Source organism: Gekko japonicus, unplaced genomic scaffold, assembly GCF_001447785.1.
Source record: "Gekko japonicus isolate JY-2015 unplaced genomic scaffold, Gekko_japonicus_V1.1 scaffold36, whole genome shotgun sequence".
NCBI lineage: Eukaryota > Metazoa > Chordata > Lepidosauria > Squamata > Gekkonidae > Gekko > Gekko japonicus.
In genome coordinates this window covers 2,367,533-2,394,792 of record NW_015164182.1, presented here as the reverse complement: position 1 = coordinate 2,394,792, position 27,260 = coordinate 2,367,533, and the positions used below count along the sequence as shown (strand labels likewise).

General features: G+C 45.9%; 1 protein-coding gene across 1 annotated transcript in view; it reads right to left on the bottom strand.

Annotated features, from left to right (window-relative positions):
* COL16A1 (collagen, type XVI, alpha 1) overlaps nt 1–27,260 on the bottom strand; it is a 213,974-nt gene that overhangs the window by 124,487 nt on the left and 62,227 nt on the right. Inside the window, exons 6-9 of the mRNA XM_015408105.1 lie at nt 25,164–25,439; nt 21,413–21,493; nt 18,170–18,304; nt 8,914–8,958 (exon numbers count right to left, since the gene is read on the bottom strand). Of these exons, the coding sequence (XP_015263591.1) occupies nt 8,914–8,958; nt 18,170–18,304; nt 21,413–21,493; nt 25,164–25,439 (537 nt within the window). The remainder of the gene's footprint in view (nt 1–8,913; nt 8,959–18,169; nt 18,305–21,412; nt 21,494–25,163; nt 25,440–27,260) is intronic.

Sequence of the window (27,260 nt, the reverse complement as noted above, 5' to 3'; positions counted from 1 at the left end):
ACAAGATTGGAGAAGAGTGAATGTTATCCCAATCTTTAAGAAAGGGAAGAAGAATGACCCAGGAAACCATAGACTGGTCAGTCTGACTTCTGTTTCTGGGAAGATATTAGAGCAGATTTTAAAGCGATCTATCTGTAAGCATCTGAAGGACCACTTAGTGATCCGGGGAAGTCAGCATGGTTTTGTCCCCAACAGATCTTGTCAGACCAACCTGGTGTGATGGGATCATGAGAACTCTGTTGATGTGATTTACCTGGATTTCAGTAAAGCTTTTGATAAGGTTCCCCATGACATTCTGATAGGCAAACTGGAAGACCGTGGACTGGACTACAGGACAGTTTGGTGGATAGGGAACTGGTTAGAGGACCGCACCCATAGAGTGGTGGTCAATGGCGTTTCATCAGATTGGAGGGAAATGTGCAGTGGGGTGCCACAGGGCTCGGTTTTGGGCCAGGTACTTTTCAATATTTTTATCAATGATCAGGATAAAGGGGTAGAAGGGCTACTCATTAAATCTGATGATGATACCAAATTGTGAGGAGTAGCAAACACCCAAGAAGATAGAGTTAAAATTCAACAAGACCTGAATACTCTGGAGAAGTGGGCAGTTGCAAACAGGATGTGATTCAACAAATATAAATGCACAGTATTACATCTGGGCCACAAAAATGTCAAGCACAAATACTGGATGGGGGATACGTTTCTGGGGAGTAGTGTATGCGAAAGAGATCTTGGGGATAAGAGTGGACTGTAAACTAAATATGAGCAGTCGGTGTGATGTGGTGGCAAAAAATGCAAATTCAGTCTTGGGTTGTATTAAAAGGGCCATAGCATCGAAATTGCAGGAGGTCATAGCCCCTCTGTATACTGCCTTGGTCAGGCTGCCCCTGGAGTACTGTGTGCAGTATGATGTGGACAAAATCGAGATGGTGCAGAAGAGAGCAATGAGGATGATCAGGGGTCTGGAGACTGAGCCTTATGAGGAAAGGCTGAGGGCCTTGGGAATGTTTAGTTTGGAGAAGAGGAGATTGAGGGGGGACATGATTGCTCTCTTTCAATATTTGAAAGGCTGTCATTTGGGGGAGGGCAAGGAGCTGTTCCAGTTGGCAGCAAAGGATAGGACCTGAAGCAACGGGTTTAAATTACATGCAGAAAGGTATTGGCTGGATATTAGGAAAACCTTTTTCACGGTCAGAGTGGTTCAAAGATGGAATCAGCTGCCTAGAGAGGTGGTTAGCTCCCCTTCACTGACAGCTTTCAAGAAGAGGCTGGATGAATATTTGTCAGAGATGCTTTAGGCTGGTCCTGAGTTGAGCAGGGGGTTGGACTAGATGGCCTGTATGGCCCCTTCCAACTCTGTGATTCTATGATTCCCTTCAAGCAGGGAGAGTGCATCTTCCCAGATGGTGCCAGCACCTGCAATGTTTCTTTTTTCCAGCATTGGTATTAGAAGTATTTCTGTAACTTTAAGAGTTAGTTTGTGACATTCTGAGTGATGGACTCACTGAAGCAATTATTATTAAATGTTGGTTAGCTTGAAAAATTTTACAGGAAAGACCAGGGACGTTAAGCAAACACCTTCTCAGATTCCCTTGCAAAAATGACTGCTTTCTCTTCAATTCAGCAATGGAGGAAAAGTGAACTGCTGTAGGAGCTGAATGGGTTCTCTCTCCTCTCTCTGGCCAAATCCTGAGCATAATTGAAGGGTTGTATTATATGTGAGGGCTTGTGGCTTAACCACCGCTTCCTTCAGCCAAACCAATTAAGCGTGAGACGTCTCCCATTGGGGGGTAGCTTGAGAGAAGCAAACCCTAGGCAGACAGAGGCATCTGAAGTCTGCCTGGCATTCTCCTGCAGCTGTCAGAAGAGCTGGGATGCTCCCCTACATGCTACCGGCAGGAATTCTGAGCTGGTGGAAACTAGAGAGAGCCTTTACTGGGTATATTCATCTCGATGGGGTAATACAGGGGTACTCAACACCTCCTCCTTCAGTTCAGTTCTGCCCCTTGGGCTCAGATATCTACAGAAATGCCTCCAGGAAATACATAAAGGAATCTCAAATCGCTCTACTTATAGGGAACTGCAAATGCAAAGCAGATGTGCACTTGGAAATGCAACCAACAGTGGGTTCAAATGTGGATGTTTTCTGCTGTAGATGCATCCAAATGCAAATGGAGGGCAGGAGAACTCTATACTGCTTCCCTGAGCTCCTTGGAGGAAGGGAAGGATAAAAATGTGTGTGTATTTAAGAGACAAGGAAATACTATCCATTGTATGTACATCCAAATGAGCATCCATATGAACGCTGTCCTTCTGGATGCACGTACCATTCAGATGTTGCACATTTAGATACACATCCATGTTAATTCCCTTCTTCCCAAGCAACTTGGCAAAAGAGTTTGTGGATCTAGCTGCTAATTTCCTCCCAATATAAAATGAATCAAATAGAATTACAGTACAGCAGATTTCCTTAGTTCGTTTTCCTGTTACATTCATTCATATTTTTCTCAATTGTGTCAGCTCTCCACATTTCTTTCTTTCCTTCTTTCTTTTACAGATTTGATTCTATTGTGTATGCATGGCACTTATGGTATTTATAAGCACAATGTATGTCATTTAAATATACAACATATGTATAATATATAACGATAATTTATAGATGCAGAAGGAGAACTCCTAATATCTCCTAGTCTATAGCAGCAAAAGAAAAAGGAGTCCAGTGGCACCTTAACTAACAAAATTTATTCCAGCGTAAGTTCTCATAAATCAGAGCTCACTCAGATGCGTGAGATGTTAAAAAGAGAGCCCAGTTTTTTTAACAATGTACCTTTTTACAGGAAACATTTGGTGCATGTAAATTTGAAATACAGAATCACTGTCTTTTGTGTGTGCAATACTTTTGATAATCTAGTAATACTTAGACTGTATTAAGTGTTCTAGATATGCTTCTACAAGTCATTTCTAGCCTTCTTTTTAATAATAATACTGGAAATGTTATTTTGATCTTTGTATTTTTCTATTAATAAAGATTTGGGGGGGGGGACTCCCAGGTTCAATTTACATAAGGGAAAAGTAAAATTAAAGCAGGGAATTTCTGGATGAAACAGCAGAAATTAGAAAGTCACAATCATTGCTAAATAGAATTGATGCAAAGGTGGGTTCAAAATTACTTTCTGTTCCATAGGAACTACAGTGTACATGCTGGAGACTGAATCTGCCAGTTTGTGGCAGCATCTCCACTGTGTGATAACAGACATGGCTGGAATTAAAATATAGATGGTGTTTTAGCAAATGTATAATTCCTGGTTGTGCATATGAGCACCAGAGGGTTTCTCTTTCTGTTGAGCTCTTTCAGACATGGATAGTCCAGAAGTCTGGATCATATGAAGAAGCAGTCAGAAGAACTGTTCATAGGGAGCTCTCCAGGAAAGGATTAGTGTAAATGAAGCTTTAAGTACCACATTCTAAGCAGGGACAAACAGGGGGTTGGATTCTGCATCTCTGCAGGTCTGGTGTGGTGCTTGAAGCATGGAGGGGAGGGAGAAATTCCTCCAGATGAAAACACGTTTCCAACATTTTGAATCCTTATCTACGTCTACTTCCTTTGTAAAAAAAACCCCAAACACATTCATGATTTTGGATGCTCTTATACTCAAACACACACACCCACACACACAAATGACAACAGTTCAGCAATTGCCAGTGTATGTAACCAATGCTTCTCAAAATCCTGTCTGAACATTTAAAAAATGTGGATTTAAATTTCAAAATATATTGAATTTTGAGTTCAATTTAAAACTAATCTTAGCCAGTTGTAAAACAATTTGCAGATTTAATTATATCCTCCTATCCCTCACTACTTAGAATTTTTGCATGTCTGCAGAATTCCATAGATGCTGAAATGACCCTGTGAAATAGGCTGGTATTATTATCCCATATGACAGGTAGAAAGCTGAGGCTGAGAAAGCTTCAGATTCAGACAGAGGCATACAGGGAGACAGAACTTTCCTCCTCATGCCATGTTCCCAACCTCCAGAAGCCCCAGAAAACTGCTGCTTGTCAAGCTCGGGCCTTGCTTGCCAAATGTTTCCTGTTTTCATACACTCATGTGCTGTTGCATTAGGGGTTATTGTCCCACATTTCATTATTCCATTGGTTGTGTTAAGGACTCACATGTATTCTTCTACAATTCCTGTATTGCATGCAACCTTGCTCTTCTTCACTGCTGTTTATCATCTCTGCTGGGAACTGGGGGGGAGTGGATGTGTACGGCTGCCTGCTTTGCTTGGTTAGTGTCAGCTCGTAACAGTTCTCTCACCAATGCTCCCTCTAAGCTGTGGAGTCTCGTGAGCAAAAATTCTACTTTGTGAGCTACTGGCATTAAAGTTGTGAGTGAGCGATGTGGCTGCTGCATAAATTAGTTTGCTCTGGAGCCCTCCTTCCTGAGCTAAGACAAAAATGTGTGAGCCGGAGGCTAAAAAACTGTGAGCTAGCTCACACTAACTCAGCTTAGAGGGAACACTGGTTCTCACACAGTGCTTGTGAGAGTGATTGCATCCAGGACTTGACATAGTGTCGGAACTGTTTTAACCTTGACCCTGAGTATCACTGGTGTTACGAGCTCAGGAGGAGCCTGAAACAAAGACCCCCCCCCCCCCGCAAGTCACCCAGTGGCCAGGGGAACACCATGCAATCTGGAGGAGAACGGAAGGGGCGTGATGTGAAGCAAAAGGAGCTGGGGGCCGAAATGGGATACTGGGATGCCCCTGACTGGGCTACTCCCTCCCTAGGAGCAGCAGGGGTCTGGAGAAGGCGGCTGGATGAGGACAGACGCTGGATCTCTGGAGTTTTCCATGATGACACTGATCTCCTGATGGCAGTGAGGACTGATGCAGCAAAGCATCACCTGGAACAGGTGGAATTAGAACATGTTCGGCAGGAGCTAAAGGCCGAGATTGTGGTACTGCTCAGAGACACCTGGGCTGCCCCGGATGGCTTTCCTGATGCCATCCATGATGTCCTGCAGCAGGAGCTCCATGGCTTGGGGCTCCAAGCAAGAGAAGGAGCCATTCCAGTTCAACTGGATGTTGGGTCACATCTCCTCAGCGCCCTGCCCCAGAGCCCCTCAGAGATCGCTGAAAGCTACCTTCGATGGGACCCCGGGGAAGCTGGCCTTTTTTGTGCTTCAGGTCCGCAAGTTCCTGAGGGAGTTTCATCACCTCTGATGAACACTGAGTGGACTACTTGGGGTCCTGGCTGAGGGACCGCACAGCCAACTGTTTTGTGGGACTTTACAATGGGCCCCAAGCTCTGAGATGTGGATGTGTTCATGAGGGCCCTTCTGCTGCCAGTATGAGGACCCACCCAAATTGGAGCAGGCACGAACCCGACTCCATGGTTTGAAGCAAGGGAACCAATCTGTCAGAGAGTTCTCTGATGAGTTCAAGTCCTATGCCACCAAGTTACAGTGGAAGTGCTTATAGAGTTCTATCAGGCTGGCCTGAACCACACCATCCCGGACAAAGTGCTGGCCCAAGAGAACTCAGAGACTCTGAATGTCTGGATTCAATTGGCATGTGAGGCTGAGAATCATTGCAACATCCTGAAAATGTATCATCCCAAACCTTCAATGGGGCCAGCAAAAGTGCCAGGTACTGGCTAGGAGGCAAAGGCGCAGCGGGGCCAGTTCCCAGGGAAAGGGAGCAACAAGGAGCGGAGGATGCGTTGGGGCTTGTGCCTAAAGTGTGGGGGCCCCGGCCATTTCACCACCGACTGTGCCGTTGGGAGCGGAGCCCCAGTGTGACAAAGAAGGGAGAGCACAAGCTGAAGAAAAAGAAGTTCAAGCTGTCAGCCAGCCATCTCAAGCCTCTGAATGCCCTCCAGTTGGGAGGGGGAGTGGAATTGGAGAGCATCTCATCTAGTGAAGAGGAATCTCAACCGCCGGCAGGAAATGCCAAGGACCTGCTGTGAAAGGTGCTAAGCAGCAGGTCTGAGCTTCTCCAGCGCCAGACTTGGTGAGGCCCTCTTCCCCCTTATTTTTCATGACTGTGACTGTGGTTAACTCCCCCCCCCCCAAACCCACATCAGAGTACAAGCTCTCATAGACTCAGGAAGCACTAGAGACATGATCAGCCCAGCCTTGGTAGCAGGGTTGGGGGCAGAATTATGAGAATTGAGGGAGCCCCTGGTGTTTTCTCAGATGGATGAAACCCCCATGAAGGGGGAGCCTTGTGTGCACTGCACTGCCTGCCTACCTATGGTGGTGGGATCCCACTGGGAATTAAGGGCCTTCTTAGTGAACCCTTCTGCCAAGTTCTCTACGGTGATGGGAAACCCCTGGCTCAGAGCACATGGCCATTATATTTAGTGGAGCCTGGAAACCCACCAATTCTTGGACCTCCACTGTCAGATTCATGTTCAGAACCTGGAGTGAGGGGGGGGGGGAGCTGCAGCAGATGCCCAGGCGGGTGTGTCTGGCCAGGGAAGAATTAAAATAGATCCCCCTTGAGTACAAGGACTTGTCAAAAATGTTTGAAGAGAAGGAGACTGATGAGCTCCTTCTCCATCGGAATACTGACTGTGCTATTGAGATTCTCATTGGCCACAAGCTCCCTAAGGGAAAGCTGTACTTCATGAGCCCGGCAGAAAAGAAGGAACTGAGGAAGTGTATAGACAAGAACTTGGCTAAAGGGTTTATCAGACCTGTGGCTTCCCCTTCCATAGCCCCTGTGCAAGAAAAAAGATGGGGGGGTTAGATTGTGTACCAATTATTGGATTCTGAATGCAATATCAATGTCTAATGCTTATCCTATCCTGCTGATCAAAGACTTGCTGGCGGAGGCTGCAAAAGGCCAAATCTTCACTAAAGTGGACTTGTGAGATGCATATTTCTGAGTGCACATTTGTGAGGGAGATGAATACAAGACTGCCTTTAATACCCCACTGGGGCAGTTTGAGTATTTTGTGATGCCTTTTGGGCTCTCTAGCACCCCTGGAGTATTTATGAATTTGATTAATGAGGTGCTGCACAAAGATTTGTTCAAAGAGGTTCTTGTTTATCTAGAGGACATTTTGATTTACACCAAAGATAAAGACTTGATATCTAAATTATACAAAATAGTGTTCCTGATAACCCAGACCTGTTTAAATTCTTACCCAAAAGGCTTGGAGGCTTGATTGTGATGGTAGGGTCAGGGAAAACCAATGGGGTGACATCTGGGAATTTCAAACAACTGTTCTAAAGTGTACTCAGTTAAAATGCAATGTTTTAAGTTGCATACGAAGTGGTACCTTACGCCAAAAATGACATTCTCATATTTTCAAGACTAGCTCAGCTCTTTGCTGGAAGGGTTGTAATGCCCCTGGTTCTTATATACATTGTTGGTAGGAATGCCCTGTGATTGAATCCTTTTGGTGCTGGATTCACACTTTGATTATATTACGAGGATAGATCTGCCATTTCTCCCAGAATCATTTTTATTGACATACTGGCCAGATTTACAACTGCAGAAAGATAAAGTAGAAACCGTTAGTGCCCTTAATGCAACCGCCCAGCTGACAGTGGCAGCATTTTGGAAAAACCCTAAAGCACCTAGCATGGAGCTATGGTACAAAAAAGTGTGGGATCATTTCATTATGGCAAAGTTAGCAAATAGTATGACACAACTTACTATTGCTAACTATGGCACTAAATTTTCTTCTATCTGGTACCCAATTTTGCAACACCTTTCAGAAAATGATATACTCCCTCCTAGAGCTATTTATAAGGATTTTTAAAATAATTTTAAATTTCTGGTTGTTAGAATTTTATATTATGTCTCTGCAAAATGACTTTGCAGCTGTATTTTGAACAAAATTAATTTTAAAAAAGAAAAAAAAGACTGGGTGCTGAAGGGAGGCCTTGGGAGTGGCAGAATGTAAAGCTCGGGCGTCGCTTGTCGAATATTTCCTGTTTTCTTACACTCCTGTGCTGTTACATTAGGGGTTATTGTCCCACATTTCAGTATTCCACTGGTTGTGTTATGGATTCTCTTGTATTCTTCTACAATCCCTATGTTGCACACAACCTTGCTCTTCTGCTCTTCTTCACTGCTGTTTACCATCTCTGCTGGGAGCGGGTGGAGGGGGAGTGGATGTGTACGGCTAGCTGCTTTGCTTGGTTAGTGTCAGCTCGTAACAGTTCTCATGCAGGTGTCTCCCCTCGTTCTGTGTGACCTTATAGTCTGGGAAGCTTCTAGGAAGCAGGTGTTAGGGGTGGTTGCAAGGGCAGAGGCAGGTGTGTGGTAGGCTGAATGGGAGCAATTATTGGTTGCTTGGCATTTGTGGAATTTCTTGCTTTTAGTATATTGGCAGAACTGGCATCTAGGCCCCAGTCCCGACACAGAAGCTGTCTATATTAAGAGCCTTTCAACCTCTTAATAAACAAATCTTGCTGCTACAAGAGTGTGAGAGTGATTGCATCCAGGACTTGACACTGCTTGCCCCAATAGGGAAAGTTGCATGTAACCTATTGGTATACGTGGAGCTACCAACATGGCAAATAAAAACTTCCAAGGCTGTTCCAGGTCGAGGAACTGGTGCAGAGGAAACCCTTCTTCCTGTGTGTCAGTGCTGATGCAAATCAGACCACTGCAATCCTGAGAATCGCATTTCACTTGGGAACTCCAAGTTCATGTCTGTTTGACAGAAACCCAGGGATGGATCAAGGAAGAATATCATGTAGTTAGATCCACTCATTACTAGGAGGCAGCAGTGTTGCCACTTATGCTTAAGTGCCTTGCACTGAGGCTTCCTGGAGGCATTTGTATGCATCTCTACAGTGATGAACACACCGCTGGACTAGGGCTATAGCAGAGTTCTTCTTATGTCCTTCTAGCTGGGCAATGCTAATATATGTTCCTTTGTCTAACTTACCTTCTCCCCTTGGTCACCAATCTTTCCATGAACCCTCAGCTCTTCCTGGGAAAAGGACAGAGAAACAGCAACATTACTGGCTGCTAGTCCACAAAACTCTTCTCTTCCACACTTTCATGTTCTCTCCCGTATATGTGACCTGGAGAGCCTTACGCTCGGTGGACCAGCATTTGCTTGTTGACTCCAGCCCAAAGGACATCAGCCTCGACCAGGGCCAGGGCTTTTTCTGCTCTGGCCTTGGCCTGGTGGAATGTGCTCCCATCTGAGATCAGGGCCCTGTGGGACCGACTACAATCCCACAGGGCTTGTAAAATGGAGCTGTTCTGGGTGAGGCAGCGGGCACCCAACTATTTGGACTCCCTTGCTGAAGCTCTCCACCTTTATACGGTCCAGTCTAAGAAGATCCACAGTTTCCGGGCTATGGCCGAGCTCTTCCAGTCATTTGAGACCATTACACTTCTGTATTTATAGTGCTACCTGTTTTAAATCATTGTGCTTTTGTTTAATTGACTGTTTTAATGATCGTAAAACTGTTGTTGTGATCTGCCCTGAGCCTGCTTGCAGGGAGGGCAGAATATAAGTCAAATAAATAAATAAATAGATGGATAGCCATATATAGATAGCTTCTAGCGGGTTTTTTTGTCCTCTACCCTCGTGGAGGTTCCAGAAGCCAGAGAAGACAGCAGATCTTCAGTGCAGCAACAAATTACTCTTCCAATAAACATAGAGTCTATCCTGGCTCTGATATAGAAGAAATGGATGAGTCCCTAAAGCAGTATACGACCACTCATGATCAACCCCTCTTAGTCTGTGGCTCTCCTGCTCTGCTGTTCAGGAGGATAACAGCACCTGTTTAGAACAGTCATGTTATGACACAGACACGTGCTCCACTGTGCGTGGCATTAAGGGCCATTCTTATTGCTATTCAAAGGTTCCCAACAATGGTTGCCACTTACCTGGTTCTGGTGGGGGATCTCCTAGCAATGTACCCTATTCCCCACCCTCACTCAATTGATGCTTGGATGTCACTTCCTAATTTGTAACAGGAAGACTATCACAATGCTGTAGGAATTTCAAGAGTATGGTTTTTAAAATTCCTTGAGTGTCATTTCCTGTTTTGTAACAGGAAGTGATGCCTTAGAAATCTCTGCCACCTCACGGCTCCCGGAGTTTGCCTGCCAAGGGGCTGGCAACTCTACGAAACTATGAATTTAGAAACCAGGGGTGGACTTATTGGAAAAGCTCCCAGTGAGCTGCTACCCTGGAGGGCTACCAAGTGGGCCTCTCTCTTGGCCAGAGAGGAACATTAAACTTGAAAAGTACTTGGAAACGTAGAGTGATTCAGCAAAGTACTTTATTAGATCAAGAACAAGACAAGGACCCCCGGCACGCAGGCCGGTATATATGCCCAGAACCCACCACCAGAACACACCCCCTAGTGACCCTATAGGTTATTTACAGTGGCCAAGAGTCTCATAGGCTCTTGGCCGCGGACCTTGCCCTCTGGTTGGTGCGGGCTAGGATCCGCTCTGCTATTGTTCTCCCGGAACGAAGCTTGGGACTTGTGCGCGACCGCATGGCCCAACGGTCGCGCACGTGGCGATACGGATACATTACAAAACTGTAGCTGCCTTCTCCCTCTAGGCTTTAGGCTTACGCAGCCACAACTATGCTTCCTTAATGGATTATTTGGATTTTGGGCTGGCCTCCATTCCACCACCACCAGTAGCCACACAGTCCCCAGAATAATATGCCCTGCTTCCCTTTCTGCTTCTGGGGCAGACCTGGAGCCCAGCAGTTCTCATGGACTATGTCACTTCTAAACACCAAAGGCTGCATCTTGGGGGGGGGGGCGTGGCCCAGATGCACTTCCAGATGGCCTGTTTATGATCCTGCAGCCCCCCCTGCCTATTTTGCAAACAGACAAGTATTGCAAAACCAGCAGAAGTCTCCCATAAATTCTCCAGACAAAGGAAATGAACAGCCCCCCCCCCCCCGTTTGCTTGTTGGATGAGCAGGGACCCTCTTTGCTTCTGTCTCTGTCTTACTGATTGTCAGTCTTTCCATTCTGGGACTCTGCATTCTCCTGGCCCAGTAAGATCCTATCATAATATAGAGTTTCCGGTCTTGGCGAATTTCTGGTGGGTGCACTCCATCAAGCTCCAACGAGAGTGGCCCGTGATCGCAGCAAATGGGAGGGGTCCCGGAAAATTCTGGGGGCCTCCGGAGCCCGTGGAGGGGGTTCATAGCCTGGGGCACGAGGGGTGCCTCTCCTGAGGCGACGGCTGAGGGATCGAGGCTCCCCTGTGCCGCGATACGTCCCGCCACTGCAAGACCAGTAATGACAACAAAGGCGTACACTGGAGAGAGCAGGCAGGAGATCTAGCAGTTGGAGACTTTCCCTACCTTTTGAATCAACTCGTGGAGTGAAGCATGAGTGAGCATCCTTTTAAACTAGACAAGCGCCCAAGCGCAAAACCACCTCAAAGCCCCAAGTTTATGCAGCGGAGAGGGGAAGAGTTAATCCCACCCTGGAAAAAAGCTATTAAGAGAGCGAGTACGAGGGGCAGAGTGTGGAATAGTAACAATTGTGTGACTTAACAGACTTTTAGAGACTTAAAAGAACTTTTTCTCTCTGTGTAAACAATGTCGCATCAGGCTGAACAAATGGTGGCCAGGGTGAAACTTTCTTCAGGAACTGCCGGCTCAGTGACGCCGGCCTCTAGACCAGAAGTAACCACTGACTTCCCCTAATAGCAGCACTGCGCCCTCTGCTGGACCAGATGAACAACCTCAATAATAACTTTGAGGCTCTCCAAAAGCAATTGAAAGAAACCAGCATAGGAACAGAAGAAACAGTTAAAACACTGAAAAAAGTTGATGCTAAGACATGCGATAAATCAACGACTGGAGATAGTGGAAAAAGAGAGGACCTCCGATAAAGAACAGCTGCTACAACTACAGATGGAAAGGTCCTGAGATTTCAAGGTATCCCTTAACAAAAAGGTGAGAACTTGGAAAAGATTATAAGCAAAGCCCTAGCTCCAGTGGCAGATCTTAAAGCGGAATCTATACAAAGCGATATGGATATGGTCCGTATCATCCGCAAATTTAGCCACTTCACCGCTTACTCCCAACTCCAAATCATTAATGAACAAGTTAAAAAGCAGTGGACCAAGTACTGATCCCTGTGGTACCCCACTGCTTACCCCCCTCCACTGGGAGAACTGCCCATTTATACTCACTCTCTGTTTTCTATTAATTAGCCAGTTTTTGATCTATAAAAGGACTTGTCCTTTTATCCCATGATTTTTGAGCTTACTTAGGAGCCTTTGATGAGGAACTTTATCAAAAGCTTTCTGGAAGTCAAGGTAAACAATATCTATTGGATCCCCCTTGTCCACATGTTTGTTCACCCCCTCAAAGAACATTAACAGGTTAGTGAGACAAGATCTTCCCTTACAGAAACCGTGCTGAGTCTGCCTCAATAGGTTTTGTTCATCTATGTGCCTACTAATTCTTTCCTTAATAATGGTTTCCACCAATTTACCCGGTATCGATGTCAGACTGACTGGCCTGTAATTTCCCGGATCTCCTCTGGAACCCTTTTTAAAGATGGGAGTGACATTAGCTACCTTCCAGTCCTCAGGAATGGAGGCTGATTTTAAGGAGTTGGTTTTTACGTTTTTTGCTATATGCTCCTCATATTCCCTTTTTGCCTGCCTGACCTCAGACTTGCATTTTATTTGCCATAGCCTGTGTTCCGTTTTATCAGCCTCACTGTGACTAGCTTTCCACTGCTTAAAGGAATTCTTTTTACTTTTTACAGCCTCCATTACTCTGTTTGTTAACCATGCAGGCTTTTTCCTATACCTGTTTGTGCCTTTCCTAACCTGCGGAATATATATTTTTTGAGCTTCTAGGATCGTAGTTTTAAATAGATCCCAAGCTTCCCCAATTGTTTTGACCCTTTCTACTTTTCCTTTCAGTTTCCTCCCCACGTGTCCCCTCATATCAGAGAAATTACCCCTTTTAAAGTTAAAAATGGTTGTGTGAGTCTTTTTGGCCAATTCTCTATTTGTACAAATGATGAACTCAACAACATTATGATCACTGTTTCCAAGCGGTGCAATCACTTTTACATCTCTCACCAGGTCTTGAGTGTTACTTAGGACCAAATCAAGGATCGCCTCTCCCCTGGTAGGTTCCGTGACCATCTGCTCCATAGCACAGTCATTTAGAGTGTCTAGAAACTCAATCTCTTTTTCCCGGCTAGAACACATATTGACCCAATCAATGTGTGGGTAGTTAAAATCACCTATTATTACACAGTGTTTTTGTCTAGTTGCTATCTTTAAGGCATTCATCATTTTATAATCCTCCTCTATCTTTTGATCTGGTGGGCGATAACAAACTCCCAGTGTTAAGTTTCCTTTTGGCCCCCCTATTTCAACCCATAGAACTTCCAGAAGCGAATCCAATTCACTTAGCCTCTCAATCTTTCTAGACTTTATACCCTCTCTGACATACAGAGCTACCCCACCTCCAACCCTTCCCCCCCTATCCTTCCGATATAATATATAACCGGGAATCACTGTGTCCCACTGATTTTCCTCATCCCACCAAGTTTCAGAAATACCCACAATGTCTATTTTTCCCTCCGACACCAAGCACTCCAACTCCCCGATTTTACCTCGGACACTTCTAGCATTTGTATAGAAACAGCTGTAATTTCCCTTACAAGTTAAGCCTGCATCCTTCCTCTTGCTATCTCGAGTCGTTGTCCGGCAGTCCATGTCACCAGCCATGGCCTCTGTGGACAATTTCAATCCACCTCCCTGTAGAAAAGCAACAGGTACCCCCTCATCTCTCTGAGATGAGCCAACCCGAACCAGAGACTTTTCATCTCCTGTCGGCTTTCCCCCAATATTCAGTTTAAAAGCTGCTCTGCCACCTTTTTGATTTTAAGTGCCAGCAGCCTGGTTCCTTCTCGGGACAAGTGGAGACCGTCTCGCCTGTACAGCTCCCTCTTGTTCCAAAAAGTATCCCAGTGCCTAACAAACCTGAACCCTTCCCCCCTACACCATCGTCTCATCCACGCATTGAGACTCCTGATCTGTGCCTGTCTCTCCGGCCCTGCGCGTGGAACAGGTAGCACTTCTGAGAAGGCTACCTTGGAGGTCCTGGCCTTGAGTTTCCTGCCCAGCAGCCTAAATTTCTCCTCCAGGACCTCACGACTGCATTTCCCCACATCGTTGGTGCCGACATGCACCACGACCACTGGCTCCTCCCCAGCACTATCTACCAGCCTATCTAAAACACGCGTAATGTCCGCTACCTTAACACCAGGCAGGCAAGTCACCATACGGTCAGTACGCGGGTTTGCCACCCAGCTGTCTACATGCCTAAGGATCGAATCACCAACTACCAAGAGCCCCCTCCCACCCTGCCCCGGGATGGTTCCTTGGTGCAAAAGGATACCCGCTCACTGGCTGGGGAAGAGGTCCCTTCTGAGGGCACATTCCCCTTATTCTCAGCACGGTGCCCTGTTTCCCCTAGACCCTCATGCTCCCTGACAGCTGCGGGGCTACAAGATCCAGAGTGGGACGTATCTAACAAGTCCCCGAGAGTCTTTTCTGTGTGCCTAACTGACTGTCTCTGCTTCTCCAGGTCAGCCACATTGGCCTCAAGGGAGCAAACACGTTCCCTGAGAACCAGGAGCTCCTTGCATCGAGCACACACCCAAGACTTCTGTCCAGTGGGCAGATAGTCATACATGTGACACTCCGTGCAAAACACTGGATAGCCCCCAACCCCCCTGCTGGCATTCTGGCTTCATAATTCTTATAAAACAAGTAAATGTAATCCCCCGTTTAAAACCCTTTGTATTTATGTGGTTTTTCTTGTTGAAATCAAATTACTTTACGGGGAAGACAAAGAGCCTAGGGCCTTCACATTCTGGCTCTTCTTGGGCTTCTCACAGAGCCCCTAGTCTAAGAGTCAGGGGGGGAGGGTGCACAGTGAGATGTGTGTGGTCGAAGCTGTCAAGAAATAGAAAGAAAATTTCTAGGGAGCAGGACTATTAGGCTGAGGTAAAACAGTGTGGGGGGAATGACAGCAAAGGCAGAGAAAGAGGAGGTGTGGTGTTTTTTCCCTCCTGCCTCTTCCGGCTGGAGCTCACCCAGGATTGGCAAATATACTGCATGGAAGGGCAGAACTGCGTGGCCAGCAGTGCCAGCATTGCCCCAAATGGGGACCATGAGGGGGGCTGACAAGAGTGGACACACAGAGCAGTGGTTTGCCAATGAAAGGATGGGGCTGGTGTGGGAGAGCACCCTCAAGAGAACTTCAGTCGGGGACTCAACATCACCTGGTGATTCCAGGCCCCCGGGAGACAAGGCTTGCCACAACTAGGGCCAGATCCTTTTCAGTGGCGGCGCCTACTTGGTGGAATGAGCTCCCGAGGAGATCAGGGCCCTGCGGGATCTTATACAGTTCTGCAAGGCCTGCAAGATGGAGCTCTTCCGCCAGGCTTTTACGTAGGAGCCTCCACTACCACCACCAACAACAACGGTGTGGGTAACAACTGGGTAAGAGAACGGCCCTTGAAGATCTGCCAGGGTACCACTGGACTGGCCGCGTACCAGCTACAGGACACTATCTACCTCCAATGAAAGATCTGGCATTTACCATTGGAAAACCATCTTGTTCTTTACCGAGCACCTTACTTTTGTGATTCGATGGTTTTATTCTGTTTTAATCTTGTTTTATATGTGGGCATTGTTGCCCTCTTGTAAGCCGCCCTGAGCCCGCTCACGGGGAGGGCGGGGTAAAAATACTAATAAATAAATAAATAAGGAGGAGGGCCGGCACATGGATCGGGAGGCAACTGGGCTGTCTTGTGCATACCACTCCGAGGGGAAAGGCATCCTAGCCTTGGAAGCAAGTGGAGAAGTGAAAGGGGAAAAGGGCGCCACTGTTGCCGCTGCACATCTGGACAGCCGTGACACCAGGAGGCAGAGTGAGTGTCAGGGAGGGTGGAGGGCAGCCGCCTCCCTTCTCTCCCACACCTGTTCTCAGCCCATGAAGGAAACAGCATCACGGGAGGACAAAGAGCACCCCGTGGAGGTTTCAGAAATAGCCTCTCTGCCAGGCCTTCCCCTCAGCCCCACTCCTTCTGTGGGAAATGCAGGAGGAATGAGAACTGGCAGTGGGGTGATCTGGGAGAGCCAGGTTCAGACCCTCACTCTTTCTCAGCCAGGGACCTGTCATCTGGGTCACCTGGGGCTGGTCACTCAGCCCGGACCACCTCGCAGAGTTGTTGTTGGGGATGGGGCAGTGAAGGGGGAAGTCCAGTGTGCCTCCTCAAGATCCTCAGAGGTAGGACGGGGGAAGAGAGGGAACAAAGAGCAAGAAATGGATTGTAGTCGTGGTCGGCTGCTGAGGCTGGGCATATGGGGGGGGGGTGCTCAAAAACTACCTTATTTACTTGCATAGAAGATGACATCTCCAAAAAGTGCTATATATACAAACAGTAACTAATTTGTAAGGAAATGTAAGATAACCCCCCTTTTATGGTAACCCTTGGAACAAACCTAGTCTTGCATACGATTAAATACATTTATTGGGGCTTTTGTGGATTCCCCAGTAAATCAATTGCTTTCACTCCTAGAAATCAGTTGTTTTGTTTGTATTTCGAGTAAAAATAATAATATTGTTAACTGGGTCTGTCCGTGTTATTTATAATGTTTATATCTCTGGTGCCTGGCATTACATTTTATGGTACACATGGCCTGGCCCGCAAAGTAACCTTTTAACAAATGAGTTCGATGCCTCTGAATAATGAATGGGAAACATGTCACAGAACACAAAATCAACAAATCTGATCTGGCAACATTCCTCAGCTCTGGAATTTCTCTCCTCAGTAGGCTTACCAACACCCAAATCTGGGCACTTTTGGCACCCAATTAAAAAATCCGGTGTTTTGTTTATTTTTGTCAAACTAACTGTGGTGGTCAGGAGAGGGTAAGGTAGGCATAATGCCACTGGAAAATTATAACTAACATCCTGATACCCACCCTGTGCCCTTGGGGGCAGGATCTCAAGTCAATAAAGTAAGTAAAAGATGCCAACAGAGGCCACCTGAGGGCAACTTAAATGAGAAATATTTCTGCTTTGTGTATCAGAAACTTGCACTGCTGGGAAGGCATGTAGATTCAGTCCAGTAGAGGATTCTGTAGAGTTGCAGGAAATGTGTGTGCTTTGGTGGAAGGACAGGAAGAGAAATCACAAGGCTATCTTTCTGGTCCTTCCACCAAAAAGCACAAGGAAGGAAGGTCCATAGAAATGAGGCCAGAGATGGACATTCAGTTGATGATACTGCATGGCGACTGTAGAAAGTGAATGACACCCCACGGTTCTATCCAGGGCTGAACTTCGGCATTCAAGGGGCTGCAAGCTTTGATGGACTCTGGCATCTGAAAAGTCCTTCACCCTTACCAAAACCTGCAATTTTTCATAGAGGCTGGCCTGCATAGGTGCCAGACATTTTGGAATGGATTCCACAGCTCCAGTGATTTAGGAACTACCACAAAAACATCTGTATGTTATTTGTACACCAAGATTTCCCTTTTCAGCACAAAACATTTTATTTTTATTTATTTATTTGGATTTCCATCTCCTTGACTGTGTATGTGCATAACAAAGTCACCGCACAACAGTTCTGTATTTCTACATCTCAGACTTCCAACTATAGTGAACAGATTTCTCCAGAGAGTTTAGAACAAAAAAACATGTAATAACAATTTATCTCCAGAATACAGAAGACAGCTTAAGGTGGGTAGCTATTTTGGTCTGCAGCAGAAGAGGAAGATTTGAGCACCAGAAGTACCTTAAAGACCAATGAGATTTCCAGGGTATAAGCTTTCAAGAGTCAGAGCTCCCTTTGTTGGATACCAGATACCTGAGGAAGGGAGATCTGACTCTTGAAAGTTTATACCCTGGAAATCCTGTTAATCTTTAAAGTGGCCCTGGACTCAAATCTTGCCCTCCAGATTACAGAGATCAGTTCCTCTGGAACTCTACTTTGTCTGCAGAGCTTCATATATATTATCTTGTTGCAGTCCCTACAACCACCCTATAATGCAGGTCAGTGCTATTAGGCCATTATTGCAAATGGGGAAATGAGGTGGAGAATGACTGTCTTGCCTGGAGACATGCTGACTCCTCGACCTCCAGGGGTGAGGATCTTTCTTACCTGCTTGCCTTGAGTGTCTTCCAGGCAGAAGCAACGCGTGTAGACCTTGCCTTCAGTTTGAGGGTTGATCTCTACCAGGTCATTGCTCTGCAGGATTTCTACGTCCCGCCGAGTTTTGGAGGCTTCAGGAACACACTGTTGAAATGGAGAAGAGCACTGAAAGAATTCTGGAGAGGAAATTCTGCTTGAAATCAGCAAGATCAGAGGGTTGTTGAGAAGCTCTGTATGCGTGTGGTATTTCTGGGTGCAGAGACAAAGACTATTAAAATGAGGAATGGCTTAAAAAACTTAATATAAACAACAACTAAAACATCTTGTACAGAGGACTCTAAGCCCTATTCTAGAACAAACCAAGGTCATGTAATCTTAGGGCAAGTCCACAACTTACCAGTTCTTTAACAACTATAAAATATAAGGGCGTCTCTGCAAATTGTAAATTTTACTGGGGGGGGAGAAGCGAATGCATGCGCACGCACACAGATACATACACACATTAAGGTTGCTATAGACTTCCTCTGTTTCTGAAGCAAAAGCTGCATAGTTACTGTTGCAGATAAGTGTCCCAACCCGACTGCACGTTTGCTTTTATAATCAGCTCCATCAAAAAGTGAATGGGCTAGAATAATTAACTGTACATACAACACACACCAGTTATTCTGTATTCAGTTATACTGTTGCCTGCACTTCTGAATGCAGAACATGGTATAAACTTAATCCAATGGCGTGTCATCACAAATACGGCCAGGAATATAGGGGAACAGTTGCTCACCTTGACTAAAAAAATCATAGAGGAGGCTTCTGCAGGCCAGAATTAGGGCTGGCCTGGTCTCTCAGCTAAACATGCCAAATAGGGAGTCTAGATACCCAGAACAGAATAGCCTTGCAATAAACAAAGCAGTAACAAAAGAATATGATCTTTAGTAGATTAGAAACAGTCTAAACCATAACAAAGGGTAATATGTGTCCGAGCCCAGGTGCAAAAAGCATCTGCAAACGGGAAGAATGTCTACCCAAATACAGTTCTGAAGCTATAGTCCAAAGATGGGGTGTATTAACCCTATTTTTGATATTCTTTGTTATGATAAAAAGCAGTGAGAAGAGCTAATATAGAGTATGTGTGTGAGAGAGAGAGAGAGTGAGTCAGTGAGTGACAGAACAGGCCTGCTTTGACTTGCAGACCCTGCTCTGCCCATCCTGTCTTGGCGTCGCCAACTCCTGGAGGGGTTTACTTCTTCTTTCCACTAGGGTACTCACTGCCACCACCTGCTCATTTTAGGGATTTCCCAGTGGAAGGAACAGGACTCCCAGTCCCTCTTCCTAGCTCTGAGGACTGGCCTCAGTGTCTCCTGCTACCCAGCAACTGGTTACCACGGGGACCAAATAAAACTTTGGGGCTCCCCTGGAGAAATAGCCACGTGCACACTGACTGCTTTCCTCCCTAGGCAGGGGCCCCTCTTGCACTAGTGTGTCCAAATTGGTGGGGGGATCTTGGTGGTAAGGAGACCGAGAACTATTCTCCAAAGTCAAAAAAGATTTATTGAAAAGAAAATATTTACAAGCATCCTTAAACACAGCACTAGATCAGCAAACAGATTTCAAAAGATAATTGGTCATAAATGCAATCCTCTTCCCCTGTTCTAGACATACCCTAACTGATGTTAAAATAGGGCAGGCACTAATGACCTTAAAAAGTTAAAAAGTTCCTATCTACATCCCATTACCTGAGAGACTGCATGGTCAGCAAAAGATGGACGCCACAGCTGACCATCGCTCAAGTCTGTTCCCTTTGAAGAATCAGCACCAAGAGACCCTTCCTCCTTGGAGTAAGGGCTTGTATCAAACATATGTCTCCACTAGGGTTACCAAGTACTTACAGCGAATCGGCGGGGGACACATGCTTTCCCGCCAAACCATTCCTGCCTGTAACACACCCGCATCGCACTATGCTGTTGCCCAGACGTGACGTCAGCACGCTGGGCACGTAGCTGGGCAACGCTCTGGCAATGGGGCTGAAAACTTGATGGTACCATCGAGTTTTCAGCCCCATTGCTAGAGTGTCGCCCGGCTACGTGCCTACGTCACGTCTGGGTGACAATATAGTGCAGAGTGTGTGTTTTCCCCGCGGGAATGTTCCCGCCAAGAACTCTGTGTCCCCCGCCGATTCGCGGTAGGTACTTGGTAACCCTAGTCTCCACCCTCTTTACGTCACTCCCTCCACCCTCCAGACCCGGTCCGCTCTGGTTGCATGTGCATCCTGGGAGCCTTCCTGGAAGGCATTCTGGGAAATCTCCAGGAAATTTTCTAGCACCAAATTCCTTAGGTAGCTTCCCTACCAGGGCCATTAAGATAGATAGATAGATGTAATCTAGCAGGCAATTGACCTGGTTCCCTGCCATTTCCAGAGGGGAAACACCCCCCCCCCCACTTTTAAAACTCAAATGGGGGGGATTCTCCACATACACAAAATACATGACTGGCTTTTGGTCAAGACTTCAGTCATATTGACCCATAATAAATTGAAATTGAAAATCCAAAAAAAATACATGACTGAAGATAACTTTGTATGATGTTTAAAGTTAAAAGATAATTAATTACTTAAGAAAGTGCACCTTTATGACTTGGAACATATAGCTTTCGTTGGGAAATGATTCTGAAAACTGATAAATATGGGAAATTGGCTTGATCAGGAACAGCTTTTTTGAACTTGCTTACTTTTGGGCTCAAAAATTGCTGTCCTAAGCAAAATACATGGTACTATCATATTTACTTAATTTAGTACATGCTTAAAGTATAAATATCTTTGTTTTATTAATGTTAAAATGGAGGTGAGATTCCCTAGCACTAATTTTACCTGTACACTATACCCAAAATGAACCAAACATGTTGTTGAGCTATACCTTTTGCCAGAGATTAAAGATGCAGTACAGGAAAGCTAACTAGATGCCTAAGGCTTCTTAAGTGCATGCCCATATCCGAATCAGGACTGTCCAGCATCATCCAGAACAGCATGTGTTGTACAATGATAGTTCACATCTGTCTGCATTTTCAACTGGGGAACACAAACATAGCTGTGGATAATGATAAATGTGTAACAAACACGGAAATTCTTGGCATCCACTCTGTGAAAACGACATCTCTGCTTTTGAGGATTAGCATTAGCATCCTAACTTTGCATTTCCATTAACAGGAAAGGCGGAAATAGACAAAAGGGAGAGGCTCTAGCATGTCCCTGATATTACTCACCCCATTATCGGAAATCTCGCAACATCCCTCCTGCATCACCATGGCTGGGTCACAGTAAATGTGCAGCTGCTGAATATCAAACTGTAATAAACAAAGTAAGTTAAAGGGCAGAAGTTAACTATCCACCCTTTTGGGACCAGAATCTAGAGGTCTGTCCTGGGGCAGAAACTTCAGCATTGCAAAGGTCAAATTTTTCTCATCCTCCCCACCCCCCGTTCCTTCCAATATTCCTTAGACACCTCCCCCAAAACCAGTGTTTCGCCATGACATCCCCAACCAATGTCACCATCTTTTGAACAAACTACAAGTCCCACATGGCTCTCGATAAGGTCATTCTTGATCCTCCTTTGCTAATCTTTGACTCCCTTCGATTCTAGTTGCCTCTGCAGTTAATGTTGCCAAACTCATGTGGACCCTGGAGATCTCCTGGTATTATAACCAAACTCCAGATCACAGAGATCAATTCCCCTGGAGAAAACAGCTGCTTTGGAGGGTGGACTCTATGGCATTATACCCTGCTGAGGTCCCTTCTTTCCCCCAAACCCTGCCTTTCCCAGGCTGCAGTCCCAGATCTCCAGGAATTGGCAACCCTAACAGGGGCTTAGGTTCCTGAACAACAGATACCAGAGATGAAAGACAAGGTTCAGATTCATTCATGTAAAACAGCAACCCCAGTGTCCATGCAGGGAGCACCTTTTGTAAACTATCTAGGCTGGCTCGTTCCTACAACACTGTGTTTCCCTATGGAAATCTGAATTCCTACTCGGCCAGTCCTGATACATACCCTGGAGGATATTTCATAAGCCCCTGGTTTGAGGCTCACTTCAACCTACAATTCAACCTTGAATGTATAAACAAAATTAATAAATCAAAGGCTCATGCAAGTTCAAGGGTTGTAACCTGAGGAAGGCAGAACTCCCATGAAGACATAATTTTGGTATTCAGTGTCTAAGCAAAACTCCCAAGCTTTGGGGGGCAAAGTAGACTATTGAAAGCTGCTTGGTTTATTACAAAATGCACTCAGACCAAAATAGCCCTGTTTGTAGCTAATTATACATTTGCTGATCAGCTCAAATGGTTCCAAAATTACTTACTGGAAATATACTGGCATGTATCCTACACACACTGCTCAGCAAAGTCTGAAGCCTCTCTCCAGCTTAAGGAGCTTTCCTAAATTTTGCGTGGCTGTTCAGTTGGCTTCTTAAACTAGAAGAAGGCTTCAAATGCTGCTGAGCAAAGTAATAAGAATCAAGTCCTAGAAATTTTGTGCCTTATAACCATGTGGACTCTTCCGTGCTTCTCTCCAAATTCTTCTTCTATCTTGGGCTGACTTCTTATTGTTCTATTACCCTCATTTACACAAGATATGTAAAACCTTGACAAGGAATTCCACTAGTCTGGCTGAAATAATTTTAGCTTCCCTCAAAATTCTTTGGAATGTTATGTTTGGTGCATCCATGAAGTACATTGAGATGGCAGAGTCCTGAAGTGGCAGAATGGGCGGCCTGTAATATGTCAGTCTGCAGGTGGGTAATCATGTTTACCAATGCTTCCCAAAGTTAAAAAAGGCCCTGCAAGCAGAAAACTAGTGTAGCAAGGAACAGCCTGAGCTTCAAAATGTCCCACTATGCTATTTCATATATATATATTTGTTCAAGCAAGGGAATATTTCTTAAACACACGTCTACCCTGAAGTGGGCCACCTAAGGATTCTGTCTGTGGTGCTTAGCTATAATAGGCTCACATTTATCTCATAATTCTGCTTCGGAAATAATTTAGTGACAACCTCTGAGGCCCTCTGAGAAATTTTATCTAAAATTTCATCTACATTATTTTATTTCCTCTTCAGAATTTCTCAGACATTTTGCCCGATCTGAAATCTCCACATTCATCTTGAATCCCCACACAGGCAAAACAAGGAGGCCAGACTTGGCCCCAAAACAGGCCTAACTTGAAATTCAAGGATTGCCATCAACTGAATTCCAAATCCAGATGTTATTCGGCTCTGTAAGGTAATTTTTGTGGGATATTGTAATTCTGCATGCCAGAGGCTCTGGGAGGGAAAGGTTGAAGAGAATTATCTCTCACTCAGGCACACTTGACAGTTGGTCTTACCTTCTCATCAGTAAGATGTTGAGCCTCTTTGGCCCTTGCTTGCCATCTATTTTTATCTTATATAGGACCTCTCTCTTACCTGAGCTTGAAACTGTAGCTAGTTAACCTTTTTTGAAGTTAATTTGTTCACAATAAGTTAAACATACCTACATTAATATGTCCTGTAAGATGTGCTTCTATTTTTGTAAGTAAAATTTCCTGTTCTTGTTATCACTGGAGTCAGATAATCTTTGTAATTTGTCTGAACAGCATTTTCCCCTTCACTGGGAAATGTGGAGGATTGTAAAGCTCTCTGCTTCCAAGGCAACTAATTTTTTTACATTTAACCCAATAATTTCAGTAGGCTCAATTCATCCCAGGATGCTGGTTGCCAGGCCAAGGGCTGGGGTGAGTGGGGACATGGGGATTTTACCACAGAGATTCTGGTAATTCCTAGAGTGATTCTTAGAGCTACTCATTGGGTTGTACCTGAATTTACCAGTGCAGAGGCTGGCAGTGTTTTTAAAATTTATTTTCCTTCCACTGCCACAGCAGGCAACACAATCAATGGGATACTATAATTGGAGAGTGAGGGATGGGGAGGGGAATTTCATGTAGTCATTAAATGAGATGGAAATACAGGTGGACAGAATGTGGATCACACACCACAGGCAGACCATTTGCCTTTGGGATTCTTACAAAGAATGCTGGACTATAGTGGACCTTGGTTAGATCCAGAAAACAGGGTTGCCAACTCCATGTTGGGAAATTCCTGGGTATTTGAGGGTGGAGCCTGGAGAAGGGAGGGTCCTCAGTGGAGTATAATGCCAGAGAGTCTGCCCTCCAAAGCAGCCATTTCCTCCGGGGGAACAGATCTCTGTAGTCTGGCGATGAGGTATAATTCCAGGAGATCTGCAGGTCCCACTGGGAAGTTGGCTGACCTGTCAGAAAAGCACTTTGCAGCTTCGTAAGCAAGAGCACAGACTCAGGATCACTTTACACAGAAATAATAATGCTCTAACAGTTCAGAGGTCCTTTAGCATCCACTCTTGCTTTCTACACATAAACAACAACAGTAGCACTACTAGGATTCTTGGGTATTTTAAGTAGATAATGCAAATCTGACGTCAGCTTAACTCTGTTTTACAGCTGACTTCTGGCCTGTTTTGGTGACCTCAGTGACTACGTCTTCTCAGGGATAAACATTTATTTTCTGATGGACTGCAAGAACGGTTGCCGTTGAATTGCATCTATAGTGGGGAATTTCACAGCAAATCAAGAGGCTCCTCCTTGGGCAAGATGCTGGTGAATTTTCAGCAGATGCTGTCAAAGGAGTGTGCCACACAATCCTAAATTGTCACCAGATTCCACAATTCCAGCCATCTTCCACTGCAACTTTGGAGCCTTCCCAAACACTTGAGTGATGCAGAAAATGCTAGTGAAAATCCTCAGGGGGAACAGGAGCATTGCACAATTGTAGCTGCAAATATTCACAACTATTTTGGAGGAGAGGAGATAGCCAAATTGTAATAGGGGAAGCAACATAGCCCAGGAGGTTTCCTTGATTCAGCCCCTTCTTCAAGAGAAGTCTGATGGGTTACAGTTTAAGAAATGTGGGCCTGCCCCACGTCATTCGCATGATCCCACCATGACTCACTGAGACGGGAGCACCTTGGACAGCATCCAGTCCAACAAATGCGTTGCCTTCACTGACCAACCGTTGGTGGGGTGGCAATGGTTTGGATAAAATATAACTGCAGTCGACATGGACCGAGACCACCTGGCTTTGGACGCTGAGGGCCATCTTATGCCACTTCAAGTCGAAAAGGGAGGAGATTCCTTTGCCGGCAAAAACCGCCTTGATGAACTCCTCATCCTGGCCCTTGGCTTGGAACTCCAGGCTTCGTTCTTTGCTGTTTATCCCCAGGGACAGCTGAGGAGGTGAAAGGAGATGGCACTAAGAAAATTTTCTAGAAAGAGAGAGGCAGAGAGGAAAGGCATCAGGCAAAGCAGAGAGGCAGGAAGATGAAGACAGAGTGCCAAATAAAGAGAAAGCATACAGCACTGTGGTGGCAGCTAAGTTAAGAGCAGCACCCTTGAACCTTGGCTGAGGTAGCCTCTGGGCTGGTCCACCCGACCAGCATGACTGTGGAGCAAGACTGTCACAAAGGACAAATAATTGTTCTCTGGTGCTTCAGAGGACAAGACTAAACATGCAAGAGAAGCAGGGGTTTCAGTTGAATTAGGAGAAGCTTTCTAATGGAGAAAAGCATCACGACAACTGAGCCCATGCCCTCAGTGTGGATGTTCCTCTCAACGGAGGCTGTGAAGCAAAGCCTGGACAGGCATCTGTTGGATCTTGATTTTGTGCTGTGCTAGATCAATGGTTAGGCTAGATCAGTGGTAATCAGCCCAAAGATCAGAGCTCCATCTGCTAGATTGTGAGCCTCCAACAGAGCTACCATTTTTGTGCTGCTGTTTGGAAAGATATCCTGCTGGAGTGCAGGTAGAGGGAAGAAGGGGGCTGCATTGGCTGTCTCTCGTTACATGCATGCTGAGACAAGCTCCAAGGCAAAGCTCCAAGGGGACCCAGCTCCCAACCCCTGATGGAGTGCTGCTAACACCAGCACTGACGATGAAGAGTTTGGGCGTGGTTTTAGATGCCTTGCTTTCTATGGAGGCCCAAATCATGGATGTTGCCAGATCAGCTTTTTATCATCTTAGGCTGGTCAGGCAACTGGTTCCCTACCTCTCTCCCCATGACAGCCACAATGATCCATGCAATGATCACCTCTAGACTGGATTACTGTAACTCTCTCTATGCAGGGCTGCCCTTGGGCTTGACTCAGAAACTTCAGCTGGTCCAAAATGCAGTGGTGCTTGTCCTTTCTGGGACACCGTTAAGAATGCATATACAACCAGTGTTCCGCTAACTGCATTGGTTCCCAGTTGAATACTGGGTCAAGTTCAAGGTTGTATTAACCTTTAAAGCGCTGTGAGGTCTGGGACCAACATCTGTGCAGGACCGTCTCTCCCCATATGTTCCCTGAAGAGTATTAAGCTCCACAGATCAAGGGGCTTCTTTGCCATACTAGGAACCGTTACCCTTTTAGGGAAAAATAAGTGTGCCTATTTTTCTAGGACTGCCATCTTTGTTTCAGCCTCCCTCCCGTCTGACCCAAAGAAACAAAACAGGTAACACTTTAGCATTTGCCAGCTTCATTTCTGGGTGTCAGGCTGCTGCCAGCATAGGAGCAGAGCCTGACAAAGACACCTGCTGATTTCCTCAGTCAGATCTCAGAGGGGGTGGCACTGAGTATGGCCAGGAGATACTGAGACCTCTTGGAGGGCAAAAATGACAGGAACAAGCCCAAACAAGCCCCATATAGGACTTCTGAGACTCTGCTCCACAAACAGCAAGCTCAGCTCTATAGCAGGTAATGGCTGAGGCCTGGGCATAGGGCTGCCAAGTGGGGGCGGGTGGTGGGTAAACCCCCGCTTTGGAGGCCCAATTTCCACCGCCGTGGAATCTCTATGGTTTCTCCTTGGATGGTTGTGGCCCCGCCCCCAGCGTGCCCGGTGTCATAACATCACTTCCTAGTGACGTGCATGCGGCGCGCGCGCGCTCCGGGATGCGCTCCGGGATCCACCCGGGAGTCCCCCGCTCCGGAGGTGAGTACTACTTGGCAACCCTACCTGGGCATGACACCCCAGGTCTACTTTGCACCTTGATGCAGTTAGCCATAGGGGTTCA